At 54.2% G+C, this 16,337-nt stretch overlaps 1 protein-coding gene across 1 annotated transcript; it reads right to left on the reverse strand.

Annotated features, from left to right (window-relative positions):
* Positions 1-1,307: 1,307 nt before the first annotated feature.
* On the reverse strand, positions 1,308-11,107 carry THEG (theg spermatid protein). Its single transcript, XM_012645351.1, has 9 exons — positions 10,818-11,107; positions 9,635-9,748; positions 9,267-9,338; positions 8,803-8,864; positions 8,030-8,099; positions 6,117-6,234; positions 4,022-4,181; positions 1,424-1,568; positions 1,308-1,389 (listed from the first exon to the last, which is right to left on the reverse strand). Exons 1-9 carry the CDS (start codon positions 11,105-11,107, stop codon positions 1,308-1,310), a joined length of 1,113 nt encoding a protein of 370 aa, XP_012500805.1.
* Between the last annotated feature and the right edge of the window lie 5,230 nt (positions 11,108-16,337).

Genomic DNA, 16,337 nt, shown 5'->3' on the forward strand with positions numbered 1-16,337 from the left:
CCCACACCTGATCGTTTGTTGCACCAGTTTGACACGGCACTTCCTAAAGGTCTCTCAAATTCAGCCCTGTCACTCCACCTCCAGGCCACAGAGTAATTGACAGTGACAGGCCATCTGTCAGATTGTCCGTGGGTCTGTGGTTGACAGAATAACGCCCCAAGGACATCCCCAACCTAGTCCCCAGGACCTGTGGACAGGCCACCTCGCACGGAAAAAGGGACTTTTCCCTCGTGATTAAGTTGAGGACCTTAAGATGGGAGGTCATCCTGGATGACCCGGGGCCCAGTGTCAGCACAGGGTCCTCCCACGAGGGGCCAGGGGGATCGGAGGCAGAGAGACTGAAAGACGCTGCGCTGCTGGCTCTGAAGGGGGAGGAAGGGCCCCGAGCCGAGGGACGCGGCGGCCACTAGACACTGGGAAAGGCAGGAGATGGTTCTCCCCTGGAGCCCCCAGGAGGGACCGGCCCTGCCACACCTTGATTTTAGCCCAGTGAGACCCACTTTGGACTCTGACCCCAGAACTGTGACAGAATAAATGTGTATTGTTTTAAGTCACCGTTTGTGGTCATCTGCTGTAACAAAGTACCATAGACTGGGTGGCCCATAAATAACAGATGGTTATTTCTCGCAGTTCTAGCAGCTGGAAGTCCAAGATCAGGACGAGGCCTCCTCCTGGTCACACACTGCCCACTTCCGTGTCCTCACACGGTACAAGGGGGCCAGGGGCACGTCTGGGGCCTCTCACAGGGATGTCAATCCCAGGTATGAGGGCTCTGCCCCCAGGACCTCCCCAAGGCTCCACCTCCTAAGACCATCCCCGTGGGGGTGAAGATTTCAATATATGAATTATGGAGGGACAGGAGTGTCCAGACCACAGCAGGGACTGTGGGCCTTTTCCTGACCTCCTGAGCCTGTCTCTACTTCTGTGAAACGGGAAGAGTCCTCCATCACCGAGTCACTGTAGAGATCGGTGAGTCATGCAGGGTGGCTCACTGGTTTTATTGCGGGTACCATTGTGACTTGGGGGTGTGCGGACACCCAGGAGGCCAGATAAGCAAGGCTGGATGTGAGGGGTCCAGAGGGAAGATTCTGAAGTTGGGGGGGCTGAAGTCTAACTTCAGAGGAGACCAAGATGGTCGATAAAAGTGATTTGGGAAACAAAAGGGCGGTACAAATCGCAGGTTGAATGTGAAAGTAAATATTATTATTGTCCTCCTCACCATTCTTTTGGCCTCCCAGCCTGCCCACCCTCCTCCAGGCCAAAAGCTCCGAGCAACACATACACAGGGTTAGGATGCACTAGGGTGTTTACTGGGTGCTCAGAGGCTGCTCATACTTTTTTGGTGATGCTCTTGGGGGTGGCAAGCTCATACAGGCGTGGAGATGCCTGGGCCACCAGGGAGGCCGGGGAGATGCGGTAGGGGTCGTAGCCCTCGTTGAGCTCCTTGCGCACTTTGGGCTGGGCCAGGGAGATGATCCGGGGACTGGCCACCGCTTTCTTGGTGACATCTAGTACCTCCCAGCGAGGATCTCGGTCAGGAACGCACTTGTCCGACTGGGCTTTGGGCACTAAAGGGGCAGGAGAGACAGACAGCACCAGAGCTCAACCCTCTCAGCCACAGCGCCCAGTCCAAAAGACCTATGCGCTGGTGGAAGGATGGAGAACCAAAGCATGGCCAGTCGTATAGCGGAACACTACCCAGCCGTGAAAAGGAAGGAGGCTCTGACACAGGCCACAGCGTGGTGAACCCTGAGGACATCGTGCTCAGCGAGAGACGCCAGACACAGAAGGACACACAGTGTGTGACTCCATTTATATGGAATGTCCAGAACAGGCAGAGCCACAGAGACGGGACAGGATGTGGATTTGTGGTTGCCAGGGGCTGGGGAGAGGCAGAGGCATTACTGCTGATGGGGAGATAGTTGCACAACCCTGTGTATATACTAAAAGCCATTGAACTGTGCTCTTTATTTTTTTAGCATTATTATTATTTGTTTGAGACAGAGTCTCGCTTTGTCGCCCAGGCTGGAGTGCAGTGGCATCATCATAGCTCACTGCAGCCTCCCACTCCTGACCTCTACTGATCCCCCTGCCTCGGCCTCCCAGAGTGCTGGGATTACAGGTATGAGCCACCTCACCAGCCTGAACTGTATACTTTAAAAGGGCGAATTACAAAGAAAAAACATTTCAAATGGCCCCAGGTCATGAAGAGGAGACTTGGGCCATTCCCCTGCTACTGGGTGGGGTGGTCAGGGGTGAGGAGAGGCTTGGTCTGCCCTTTTTCACGCCCAGAACCCAGCCTTATTTGACTCCTCTGTGAGAACCTAGAGCATTTCAACCATTTTAACATTTGGGCTTTCAAACTCTGTTGACCGCAACTTAACCGCGTGACTAGGTCCGCGCAGCACACGTCGTGAACTTGTTCTTACCCCGCATAGTTCAGCACACCGCATTTGCTCGTTTCACTTTTTAAAGATTCTGGTCACAACCAAGAGTGGGCAGAAGCCTATTGTGAAAACACACTCTTACACCGCTCTTACACACGCATACACACGTACACACGCCTGTTTACATCTGAAACACAGACGAACGTGCACGCCTGTGTATGTGCTGAGGTGTAACTGTACTCGAGGCGTCTGTGTCTGCGGGGGCTGTGTGGGGGCGAGAGCGTGCGGGGCGGTCTAAGGCAGTGGCACACGGACTCATCTGTCTCCATCGTTTAACCCCTCATTCAACAAATATTAAGGGAATGAACAAACAAACAAACAAAAGACCCCATAAGCAAAGTTAAAAGACAAGACACAGACTGGGAAGAAGTTATTTTGTAAAGTGTTCAACAAAGGATTAGTAACCATCTTATATAAAGAGCTGCTCCAAATCTATAACCCAGAAAACCAGGCAGCAGGAAAATGGGAAAACTCTATGTTAATAAAAGAGTAAACCTGAATGACCAACCGACTTCTCCAGCAGTTGTGGCCAAGCACAGGAGATACACAGTGAATTCTCCCAAGCCTGTGACCTCAGGGGCCTGGTACACAACGACAGACACACAAACATATCGTAAGTATGTCAGAAGGCTCACGGGTGCCCAGAGGTGGGCTCAGGTTGTGGGATTCAACAGGGCACTCAGAGCGGCCTCACGAGTGGGAAAATTTGAGCCCAGCCCCAATGGAGGTGGACGTGCAGCGGTCAGGCCTGCAGGAGTCTGGGGCCCAGCGTTTTGGGCAGAGGGAGCAGCCAGTGCAGGAAGGGGGAGCCCTGGGAGGGTGCGTGCATGCAGAGGGGACCTAGCCAGAGTCTGGCAAGACCCCACTCACTGGCTGTCCCGTGGGAAATGGGCTGCAGCAGGCGAGGGCAGCCCCGGGCCGGGCGGGCAATGGAGCTCAGCCAGTTGGGGGCCGCAAGGTGTGCAGCTGTGGGTCCCAGGTGTTCTGAAGGTGGAACCCAGGGGGTTTCAGGACAGATCGGATGTGGGTGTGAGAATGGGCAGAGACGGGCCAGGAGGAGGCGTGGGGCTCCTGGCAGAGCGCCTGAAAGGATGCAGGTGTGAATGGAACCCGCCCGCTGCACACTCATGGCTGCATGCACTTGCACATCCCGTGTGGACCCCTGGGGGACACAGCAAAGTGTGTTACCTTTGGTGGTGGCATTAGAGGTTATTTTTACTTTCTTCATTATGCTTTTCTGTATTTTCCAAATTCTCTACAATTAGTACATATTCCTTTTGTCATTGGGGGGAATGGGCATTTAATTTGTTCTGAAGGACAGGAGGGGCACGAGGCCAACAGCCTTGATAAAGCTGCCTTGAGCCTTGGCTCCGCTCTCTGGCCCCTGCACCCAACCCTCCCTGCTAGGAACCCCCTCAGACGATACCCTGTGCTTCTGGACCACACCTCCTCTAACTTCTGCTTCTCTTCCCTGGGGAGACATTACTTCTTCCCACTTCCAGGCAGGGCTTAAACCGTCCGCAGGGACCTGGACAAGGGTATCCTAAGGAGCTGAGCCCCAGGGACCTCCTTACTGGCCAAGTGAAGGAGGCGGTTGTAGTCTGACACGTGTGGCCTGGGCTTTGGCATGGGGTCCCACTCTTCCAGCAGGGTGGCTGGGGCCCTGGGCTTTGACAACCGGAGGATCCGTTGACTGGGGACTGCCATCTGGGCTGCCCTGGACACCTGGGACACCTGGAAACAAAAGTAGAGAGAGGGAGTATAACAGCCCATGACGCCTCATGGATCCTAAAGCGAAAAGACCCCACGAACAGCACTGAAACCAGAGACTTAATAGGAAGAAGCTAGTTTGTAATGTGTTCATCAAAGGATTAGTAGCTATCATATATAAAGAGCTCCTCCAAATCAGTAATTCAAGAAACCAAAAATGAGCTAGGCAAATGACATAAGAGAATAACCCTAAATGACCAATAATCTTTTCTGTTGACTAGGGAAACGTAAATAAAAACAATAAAAGGCCACTCCATGCCCACAAATTTGGCAAAAATGAAAAAGTCTGACATCAAGCCCTAGTGAGAATGTGGGAGGAGAGAAACTCTAATGCATGGCTGGTAGGACAGTGAGTTAATACAAGCACTTTGGAGAGCAACTTGTCCACCTCAATTAAAGTTAAACGTGTGTACGCTCGATGACCGCCACGCACAAAAGACTCCTACCCCTGATCGAAGGAAATGAGCACAGTGACGTGAACTGCCGCTTAGTTACCACGCACATCCCGGAAACCAGCCAGCTGCCCTCAGCTGGGAACTGCGTGAGCTAACTGTGGTACATTCACAAGATACGATGCAATCCAGCAGGAAAACTATTTTTTCTTTCTTTTCTTTTCTTTTTTTTTTAAGAAACAGGGTCTTGCTCTGTCACCCAGGCTGGAGTGCAGTGTCGTGATCATAGCTCACTGCAGTCTCCAACTCCTGGGCTCAAGCGATCCTCCCACCTCAGCCTCCCAAAGTGCTGGGATCACAGACGTGTGCCACGGCACCTCGCTGAGTATTTTGATATTAAGCAATTATTGTTAATTTTTTAGAGCATTGATTGTTATTGTGATTGTGGTTTTTTTTTAATATCCTTGTCTGTTAGAAATACATACTGAAATGTTTATAAGAGAAATGGTATGACATCTGAATTTACTTTAAAATGTTTAAAAGGTGGACTCCAGCAAATAACCACATGAAAAGATGCATCAACATATTATTAGGGGCATGCAAATTAAAACCACAGTGAGAAAGCACTACACACCCATGAGAATGGCCGAAACTTAAATGCATGTAAACGAACAGACAGACAAAGGGACGACACCAAGTGCTGGTGAGCACGTGGTCGGCTAAGCCCTCACACACCGCTGCTGCGCATGAGAAGTGGGACAGCACCTGTTGGTCAGTTTCTTAAAAAGTCAGACATCCCTAACGACTAGGAAGTCCCACTTCTGGCTATCGACCCTTGAGATATGAAAACTCACCACCAAAAGACCCTGTGCGCGAATATTCAAGGCAGCTATATTTGCAGTAGCCCCAAACTGGAAACCACCCACACGTCCTTCCAGGGCGGGCGAACATGCTGCAGCGCGGTGTCCAATGGGACAGGACCCAGCAAGGAAAAGGCACGAACTATGGACACAGGAGGGTCTCACAGGCACCGTGCCAACGGAAAGAAGCTGGGCTCAAGCCTCAGGCTGTGTGGTCTCGCTCACATGACCCTCTGGACAGGGTGGAGAATGCATCTGTGGTTGCCGGGGGCTGGGGGAGCGGCGAGAAGAAAAAGCTTTCGACTGGGTGAGAGATCAGAGTTTTGAGTCAGAATAGACTGAACTTTTAACAAAATACCTGAAACAAGATTGCTCTAATGCCTGAGTGTGGGCAGGAAGCGTTGGGATCCACTCTTGACCGACATGGCCAGGGAAGGACGACCCCTGACTGGTCTGCAGACGGTGCGAGGTGAAAATGCAGCTTTTCCTGAACGAGGGCCGGCGGGCCCTCCTCATGCAGCACTGCGATCATGCTTGTCTTGCTCTGGTCCCCCAGGGTCCCCCAACTCCTAGAGGCCTCATTCACCGCCCACACCTTTCCCAGCCACGGAGGGTGGGTGCGGGTCCCAGGGAGCACAGGAGCCCACCTCAGACATGTTGATGCTCCAAATGTTGTTCCGCATCTTCGGGGTGGCCAGTTCCTTCAGGCGACTGGATGCTTGGTATTCCAAGGTGGGCCGAGGAATGGGCCAGGTGGGAGTGGTCCTAAAGGGCGTCCATTTTTCAGACTCCAGCCCAGCCAAGGGGAGAGTGCGCGTGCACGTGTGTACACGTGTGTGCGCGTGTGTGCATGTGCGTGTGCGCGCGCGCAGGTGTGTGATCTCTCTCAGCTTCTGTTTCTGGGGAAAAGGGAGGACCCAGGAAAGCAGGGCGTTTTGAAAACATCTCCAAGGGGGTTCGCAAGGATCTCCCAAGAGAAGCTCCCCTGAGTTCTCGGAGACAGAGCCGCCCTCTGCCCAGGTTGTCCCAGCTCAGTGGAGGGGTTTAGCCCTCCCCAACCCCCGTGGCGATAGGGCTCTGAGGCCACCCCCACACCCCATTATCCGGAGCCCAGGTGCGGACGTGGACCCCAGGATAAGAGTGTGTCCTGCGGCTGCCTCGCAGAAGGGGAAGGTGAAACCAGCTGAGCTCGCTGGGCCGCGCCTCCCAAAGTCGGGTCTCAGCTACGCCTCTGCCCAGAAGTAAAACCGTGTTTGTGGATTCTAAGGCAGACTCTTTTCACGCTTCCACATGTCCGAGGCTGGGACAGCTTAGAAACGCCGCCAGCCAGACGGCAGACGCTCCGCGGCGATGGCGCCTGCGTGTGCTCAGAGCAGCCGTTCACACTGAAAGCATTTCGGTCGCGTCACGTGCCTTGTTGGCTCCACAGGAGTTAAGTTTAATTGCAGTTTAAATAAATTGTGTTCAGATTACAATATGATTCAGAATTAAAATAAAAAGTTATTGTGCACAAATACAGGCGTGAAACCGGCATGTGGAAGAACACCCACATCGACATCCCCGAGTTGAAAGTGATTCGAGACAGTTGGACACGCTTCGCCTATTTCAGTTCTATCCTCCTTTATATGTGTGCATAAAGATGGATAATTAAAATTTGTGTCTAAATAACTCTAAAGACAACTTTTTTTTTTTGAGACAGAGTCTCGCTCTGTTGCCCGGGCTCAAGTGCTGTGGCGTCATCCTAGCTCACAGCAACCTCTAACTTCTGGGCTCAAGCGATCCTCCTGCCTCAGCCTCCCAAGTAGCTGGGACTACAGGCATGCGCCACCATGCCCAGCTAATTTTTTCTATATATATATTTTTAGTTGTCCAATTAATTTCTTTCTATTTTTAGTAGATACGGGGTCTCGCTCTTGCTCAGGCTGGTCTCGAACTCCTGAGCTCAAGAGATCCTCCTGCCTCAGCCTCCCAAGTAGCTGGGACTACAGGCATGCGCCACCATGCCCAGCTAATTTTTTCTATATATATTTTTAGTTGTCCAATTAATTTCTTTCTATTTTTAGTAGATACGGGGTCTCGCTCTTGCTCAGGCTGGTTTCGAACTCCTGAGCTCAAACAATCCGCCCGCCTCGGCCTCCCAGAGAGCTAGGATTACAGGCGTGAGCCACCGCGCCTGGCCTAAAGATCACTTTTAACAAGCATGGAGGTTCTAAGTGCTAAGAAAAAATTGTGTACGTAAAATAACAATGTCTTATAATTTCTAGCTTTTCAGAGTCAACAGACAGTCCTAACGGTGATAACACCTGAGCACTTACCGTGTCAGGCAGGGCGCTAAGAGCCTTGCACGCATGATCTGCACCACCGCCCACTGAACAGGTGGAGACCAGGTTAGGGGTTGAGCAGCCCAGGTGAGGAAGGGGGCAGCCCCAGTCTGAACTCAGGCTACCTGACCCTGGGATCCTGCGACCTGGAGCCTGCCCACGCCACACCCTGTCAAGGGAAGGGAATGGGTTCCTGCCAAGCTCCACCTACAGAGAGCCGCCCAGCCCTCCTTCCCCACCTGTTGTTGTTGTAATACTCCAAGTAGAATCTCCTGGGCCGAGCCAGTTCGTCCACGCGGCGGGATACCGCTGTGCAAAATGGGAAGCAGGTGGTGAGCCCCAGCTCAGGCCCACCCCGGGGGTTTGCCGCCCGTGGGCTTTGGCTCTCCAAGGCCGGGGCAGGAGGCCCCACTGGTGTCCCTGCCCACAGTTCCTCAGACACTTTGTAGAGAGGCGACTTTTGCTGTCCCATTTTGGGGACAGCGAGCTCAGAGGCCTGAAGGGAGTGGCAGGGCTTAAGGGGAATGGGGCCCCCCTGCTCCTCCCTGGCTCAGTGTGGATCCGCAGACTGGGAACGTGGGTTTAGGTCTGCAGTTAGTATAGACCTACGTTTTCTGGGGCTCCGTGAGCACAGTGGGGAGGGTCTAACCCCCAGGAGAGAACTGCCTTGCGCCCTCCCTCCCATAATGAGCTTTCTTGAAATGTCTGTGGGAAGGTACCCAGGCTCTCACAAAAGCGTAGAAACCGTGAGGAAGGGAAGGGTCTTCTTGCAGAGTAAACACCGGCCCCATTCGGACTTTTCCTGGAGAGTTCACCCTGCATCCTCACCCTGACCAGGGCGGAGGCCCCAGAGTGTGTGTTGGGGGAGGAGGTGGGGAGCGGAGGTTGAGGTGGAGGCCGGCAACCCTCCTGGTGCCTGAGCTCCAGGAGGGTGCAGTTCCCTGCCCCTGGAGGCCGCGGGCGATGCCCCTGGAGAGCAGCCAGGCCCTGGGGTGGCTCGGGCTGCACCTACCGGGCACGGTGATGGCCAGTGTGGTGTCCTCGAGGAACCGCTCAGTCCAGTACACGGAGGGCCTGGAACAAGCAGCAGCTCAGGGCGAGACAGGCAGAGGCCTGGGCCCTGGGCCCCGCCCGGCTCCCCCAGAGCAAGTGCCACAGGGAGCTGGAGGCGGGAGGGCGGTGGGTGGGAAGGACAGTGAGGGAGGCCTGACTGGGGGTCTCTGGGATGTGGAGACTGTTTGGAGAAAGGCTGATGTTCAGAGAAGGGGCAGCTGGGGAAAAAATGTAACTAAGAAGAGGGCCCAGGGTCGTCTCCCAGGAGCAGGTGCTGTGGCTGAGCCCAGAGCGCAAGGGCAGCATCAGGAACGGCCCTTGGGTGAGGGAGCACCTTCCCCCGTCCTCACCCTGGAGGAAGAGGGTGGCTCCAGTGAAGGGTCCCCTTGGAACGTGGCGGATGGAGAAGACCCCCAGACTTACCAATAGAGACAGAACTGCAAGCTCATCTTGCATGGGGAAATCCAGGCATAGCCCTTACAACGGCATCCCTTCCTGCGATGAGACAGGGTCCCAGCCCCCACTGCCTTTGCTCCCAAGCGCCTCACTCTCCTTTGGCCACCCCCAGAGGGCCACCGACAGCCACGGTTCCCAGCAAGTCCCCACCTCTGGTGTCCTGACTTCTCACCTCCCTGGGCAGCCTCCTTAGCCGGCCAAGCCCCGCCTGCCTGGAGTTAATGGATGTGGTGGGGGGTGCGGGGTGGGGGAGCCCAGGAAGAACACGGAGGGGACCACAGGCGCCCTTGTCTTCTGGCGCCCCTGCCCATAGCAAGGCCCTGGCCCGGCCTCACCTGTCCTTCAAGACTTGCCAGTTGGCCTTGGGTTTTGCCAGCTCAGAGAGCCGCCTCCTCTTCCTCCCTTTGGCCACTGAGGTTCTGGGGAGCCTCTGAGTGATGGACAGCCGGCTTTGGGAGAATGGGGTGTGGGGTTGGAGCTGCTTTTCCGCCCCAGCGTGTCTGGGGGCCCTCGCCCTGCCCATGCCCATGCGAATCTCCTCTCCCTCGAGCTCTCTCTGGGGGAGGATTTCCACATCACGAAGGCCAGTACTGATGCCCCAGCTCCGCTGCTTGCTGGAGGTGAGGCCCCGGCCAGGCATCTGACATCCTCACAGGCATTTACCAACTATCCCCGGCATGCCAGGCCCAGGCCACAAAGAGCAGCTCCTGCCTCCCAGGAAGCAAATAGACCATGAGAGAAAAAGGGGCAGCTGATGATGACAAGAACAGGACGTTAAAAGCCAAGACATCTGCCTGTCTCCTCACTTAGCTCAGCTCTTGGCTCAAATGTCCCCCGCTGAAGGCCCCGCACGCTCCTGGCTGTTTTCTCCACAGGTTGGGGTTAGGGCTGGGGTTAGCAGAGCCCCGTGAGCAGGGACGTTGCCTGTTCATGGATGGCACTCGTCTGTGAGAGGGGCGGGGAGGGAGCCCCAGGCCCGCCTGCCTCAGCCCCGCCCTGCACTGCAGCTGGAGAGAACAGCCAGGCACAGTCCCAGTGCGAGCTAAAACTGCACCCCCAACGGCAGCGTTTCTCCTGACCATTCTCGGCAATTTGTGGAGCCCGGGGTGGTTTCAGCTTTTGAGTTGAGAAACTTTTCTCCATTTCCTTTTCTCTCTGACTTGAGGGCTGTCACTCTGGCATCTGCACTCTGTCCGACTCCAAAATTGGCACTTTTTACTCTACCTCCTGCCACCTAGGTAGGGCTGTGTTTGCTGCCTGTTGCCTCAAAGGCCAGTGAGAGTTACCGGCCCCTGATCACTCTAGACTGACTCTGCAAGGATCTTCAGGGGCAGCAGAGCAGTCAACAACCCTTTCCCTGACCTGGGGACCTGCACAGGTGAAGGGGGCGGGAGTGGGAACTGCTGCTGCCTCCTCTCTGCCAGGTCTGAGCCCCACCCACCCCTCCTGGGCAACCCCAGCCCCCTCTGCCATGGTCTGAGCCCCACCCACCCCTCCTGGGCAGCCCCCTCTGCCCACCTCATTTCAGGAACATCGTCCTCTAAGCCTTTGTCCAGAACTCTCTCCAGCTCAAAAAGTGCCTCCTCCGGTTTCTGGGTCTCGAACTCTTCCCCAGCCACCTCCTCAGGGGGAATCTCCTCCTCCTGGTCATCAGCTCCCAGACCCACATTGTCTAGGTCCTTGACCCGCTGGCTCTCATACGCAGCACTCTGTAGGCCAAGGGGGTCATCGTCCTGCCGCCTCTCTGACCCACGCCTGGACTCAGGGATGAGGTGGCTGTTGAGCGAACCTCGCCGGGTGTCCCCCATGTGCTGGGTGCCCTCCCCAGACCCTGCAGCCTCACTCCCTCAACATCCAAGTGGATCTGTGGTCACCGCGGCAACAGGAGAAGGTCCAGTCCACGTGTTCTGCCACCCACATTCTAATCCCAGATGGTCCACAGATGCCTGCCACCCCACCTCCAGCACACCAGCCTCCAGCCTCCATTTCTTCTTAGTAAAAGGCCTCATTTGTGCTGGGATCAGCGGTCAATTCTGGTGGTCACAGCTCACCAGGGTCCCGCCCCCTCCCAGGATCGCTTTGGGAATGAGACCTGAGGGGAAACTACAGGGGCACCTAGGGGTGGCTTCCCCTCTCTTATGCCGAGGCATAAGGAAGAGACCACGCCTCTTCCTCCTGGTTGTGGTTGGGCCTGTCATAATGTCTGGAGCTCAGCAGCTGTCTTGTGAGCATGAGGCCTGCCAGTATGCGGACAGGCAGGCTGAACGCTGGGTCTCTGATGGCATAGTTGAGCCTCCGGACACAGCAGCCTGGAGTCTGCTCTGTGCCTGGGCTTCCTGTAACTTGAAACAATTAACTTCCTTAGTGCTAAGTAGCTGTAGCTGGGTTTTTAGTTCCTTGCTCCCAATTTGGCCTCGCCACCACCTCCGTCAGGAAAGGGGATCTCCTGGAGGGTTCCAGACAGAAAGTCCTGTGAGAGTATCTGGTGCAATCCGGGAGACCCTCGGAAATGCCCCTTTGGGGCCTGAAGTCTCCTGACCCCTTGCACTTGATGATTTCTTTTTCCCTCAAGTGAGATCTGACCAAGGTCTGCAGGCGCCTTTCACAGGAGACCGATTACAGTTGTTGCAATCGGAAAGAACTGTCGCCACTGCAACGCTTCTATAAGAAACGCTTGTTCTAAACAAAAGCACTGTGCTCATTAAACCTACCTCAAACGCGGTGAAGTTCAGTGCCATGATATCTAGCGTGCCCTGTGCGCCAGCACACAGCAAGTGACAGGCACCGCTCCGAGCTCATTCAGTCTGCGAGCTCGTTTGGTCCTCGTGACAGTCCATTGCAGAGAACGGACACTGAGTTCCAGTGCCTTGGAGAAACCGCCCGGGCCTCTCAGTGGAGGGCTCCACCCTGCGCCTTTGCCCTGAATGGAGTGACGGCTGGGCGTCCTCACAGCAGAAGTCAGAGGAGACCGAGGACAGAGCGCCCAAGGGCAGAGCTCTGATGGCCCTTGCAGGGAGAGATGGAGGGCCCCTTTCTGCTCAGACGTGCGGAGAAGGGGCCAAAGCCAGGGTGGTGGTTTCTGAGTGCTGTGTGAGTTGTTCCGAGTAGAAAGTAAAGGAGAACCAGAAATGGGCTGTGGGGTGTGTGGGGCTCTGACAGCTGATGGTGGGAAGAGGGACGTCCTCGTCACCTGGTGCTGGGGCCCGGGTATCCGTAGAGCAGGAAACACAATCAGGTTCCTACCATGTCTGTTTTCTGTTGCTGCCATAACACATTACCACAAATTGAGAGGCTTACACAACGCTAATTTCTTACCTGACAGTGCTGGAGTCGGAAGCCCAAAGCGGGTCTCACTGGGCTCGAACCAAGGTGTGGGCAGAGCTGGCTCCTCCTGGGGCTCCGGGGAGGGCCTGCTGCTGCTCGCCCAGGCTGCCGGCGACCGCGTCCTTGCAGGCTGTGAGCTGAGGGCCGTCCCAGCTCCCGGAAGCCTCGTGCTCCGTCTCCACAGCCAGCAGCGGCCAGTCGAGCTCTTCTCACACTGTGAATCTCTGCTACTTCTTCTCGCGTCTCGGACCAGAACCGGGAAAGAGCCTCATCCTTTAAATTAGACCCCTCTGGATGACCCAGGCTGCTCTGAGCCCGATCAGGCCGTCACCTGAATCCCACCACCAAAGCCCTCTTTGCCCTGGGAAATAACATGTTCCCAGCATCAAAGTCAAACAAAAATGCATTTTTATGTAAAACGTTTTATTTGGAAAAATATGTAAAAACAGAATTGTAATTTGGCGCATACACACAGACCATGTGGTCTTTGGAATGTTTGAAGAACAAAGAGAAGGTTGGGGGTTTTATTAAAAAGAGAAATGTTACGTATTGTTTTGAAAGAAAACTTACGGGCACTAGGGAAGCTTTTGGGTGCTGGGAAGCTCTGAGTGGTGACAGCGGTGGCCGAAGGGGTCTCCGAGCTGCAGCCGGTTGTCTGGGCAGCCGCCGGGGAAGCCGGCCTCAGAGCAGGCCGTTGGCAGCCGGCTCGACGCAGTCCCCAGGCAGGTGCCTGTACCAGAGTGACTGAGCTGGGCGTGACAAGGTAACCCCAATTCATGTGGCCAGTTTTCACACGGGATTCCAGGGCTTAGGACATGGACACCTTTGGGGGTCGTTATTCTCCTGCCACGTTCACCTCACACCACGCACATAAACCATCCCGACGTGGATTGGGGATTTGAATGCCAAAACAGAACTTTAAAACGTACAGAAAAAGTCAGTGAGACCCTCTTTTTTTTTTTCCTTTTGTAACCATCTTTTTGCCCTTGAGGTAAGGAAGGAGTTTTCTTTAGCAAGACATATAAAGTGCTAATCATAAAGGAGCAATAGGTTCAACCATATTAAATTTGCACTTGTGATGATCATGGGAAAATGGGAAAATAAGCCACAAATTAATTGGAAGACGATATTTGCCACGTACATAAGTGATAAGTGCCAACCCATAGCGTAAGTAACTCCTGTAGGTCAGTAAGAAAAAGGTCAGCCTCCCGAGTAGCGGGGACTACAGGCGTGAGCTGCCATGCTCAGCCTGGAGCCCACATTCTAAAGGTATGAAAAAACAACAAATCTGTTAAAAATGCAATACAGAGGCACTCTGAGAGGCTGAGGCAGGAGGATCGCTTGAGCCCAGGAGTCAGAGGCTGCAGTGAGCTATGATGACACCACTGCACTCCAGCCTGGGTGACAGAGCGAGACCCTGTCTCAATGAAAAAAAAAAAAAAAACAAAGAACATGAGCTGCAACAGTGTAAAGACTCTGCTTATCTTGTTCATGCCTGTACTCAGCGCCCAGAAGAGAATTTCGGGAAATATCTTGAATGAGTATGTGGAGAAAACTGCAATACCAAACAGTGACCACAAGATGCCGCCCCACTCCAGCCAGGGCTGCATTTGCAGAAATTAGTGGCACAGAAAGAGACTTTGGAGGATGCTAAGAAATCAGTTTGGACAGGAAATGCATTGAACAGAGATCATGATAAAGCAGGGCCTTCCTGGGTCTAAACTAATTTCCCTGGAGTCCAGGCACAACTATGCCCTTCCCTTACTCAATAACCTTCTGTGGCTCCCACCTTCTACAGAATGTTTCCCAAAGAAGTGACACAGACTGGTGTTTTCAACGTGATTTTAAGTGGAATACAAGGCCCAGGATTAATAATAGCAAATAATGTGATGAGAAATTACTTCCCTTTTCCTTTTTCCTTTTTTTTTTTTTTTTTTTGAGACAGTCTCACTCTGTTGCCCAGGCTGGAGTGCAGTGGCATCATCACAGCTCACTGCAGCGTCTAACTCCTGGGCTCAAGCAATCCTCCTGCCTCAGCCTCCCGAGTAGCTGGGACTACAGGAACCACCACACTCAGCTAATTTTTCTATAGGCTGGTCTTGAACCCCTGACCTCAAGCGATCCTCCCACCTTGGCCTCCCAGAGGATCCCAGGTGTGAGCCACCACACTTGATCCCTTTTCCTTTAATTCCAGTCCTCTGGCTACCTCAAGGAGAAAGTCTCAGCTTGGTGCTAGTAACAGTTTAACTTTCCACAGTATTGTTAATTATTTTAAACAAAGAGAACAGGCCCAAGCCTGAGGTAAGGCCATAAAGGCTGGAATGTAAATAACCTGTTAAAACATCATTGGTGTTTGCTTGCACACCTTTCTGGCTTGGTTGTGTTGTTGCTGTTTTGAAATAATTGCAGATTTTCCAGGAAAGTTGTGAGAGTACGCTAAGAACTGCCACGTACCTTCACCCAGAGTCACCAGCTGACGTTTCGCTGCGTGGCTTTGCCCTCTGTCTCTGCGTTTGCTCTCGAACACCTGAAGCCAGGTTGCAGGCATTGCGCCCTCTACCCCAAACACTCCAGGGTGTGTTTCACTGACCAAGAATGTTCTCGTACAGAACCACGGCAGGATTATCAAAACCAGAAAAAAGCAGCGTGACTAAATACTATTACCTAATCAGAATTCATACTGAAATTTCATCGATTGGCTCAATGACGCCCTTTACCGCTATTTTCCCTGGTCCCGGAGCCAGCTCACGTTGACGTTTGCATTCGTGTGTCTGTCTGATCTTTTGGTCTGGAACGACTCCTCACTGTGTTTTCACCACCTGAATACGTTTGAAGAGTGCCACGGGCGAGCCTTCCATTTGGGTTTCCCGGTATCTTCTCGTGGTCACTTTGCGGTTGCGCAGTGAGCAGGGAGCCTGTGACGCGTTGTGTCAGGGGCACGTGTGCGACCTGTCGCATCGCTACACTGCTGATTTCGACCCTTTGATTCAGGTGCCTCTCCGGGTTTCTCTGCTTTTCCATTCACAGGGTCCGTTTATGTCGGCAGGAGTAAGGGGCTGACACAAGGAAATCCATCAGGCTGTGCTAGGACAAGTCACCGCAAAGGTGGTGCGTAGGTCAACGCACTTTCGCCCTCTCCCAGGTCTGAGGTCGGAGTCCAGAATCAGTCTCGCCGGGCTAAGGTCAAGCGTGGCCACAGGGCCGGTTCCCAGGAGGCTCCACGGGAGACTCTGTCCCACAGAAGCCAAACGGGATGGGAAACAGCTCGGAGGTCAGGAACTAGGAGCCACCGCCCGCAAGCGGCTCCAGGAGAGGCTCGAGCAGAGGCCGCCGGGAGCAGGTGGGCCACGGGAGGCTCACGAGGAAGAGGAAGGGCCCAGAGAAGAGCCGGCAGCTCCCACCTGTTGCAGGCAGGGACCGGCCGACGGCGCTGGGCCCAAATGGGCAGCGACTGGTACACCAGGCCGGGCGCGTCAGCCACTGGAGGGGCATCTGAGAGCCGTTTTACGTCCTGAATCCTTTTGTGCGTGGCGAGATGTATTAGTCATAATAATTAAAGTGGATATGCCCCCACCATGCCAGAGTTTCCAAAGCCGTGTGACCAAGACAGACCGCACGATGGGACCCATTGGTCACCCTCCTGGGCCACGTCCTTTGCTCTGTGACTTTGGGGTTCGTGACCCAAGGCAGGCTTCTTACTCCACCAGGACTCAA

The sequence above is a fragment of the Propithecus coquereli genome, unplaced genomic scaffold (genome assembly GCF_000956105.1).
Source record: "Propithecus coquereli isolate 6110/MARCELLA unplaced genomic scaffold, Pcoq_1.0 Scaffold232, whole genome shotgun sequence".
In the NCBI taxonomy this organism is placed as follows: domain Eukaryota; kingdom Metazoa; phylum Chordata; class Mammalia; order Primates; family Indriidae; genus Propithecus; species Propithecus coquereli.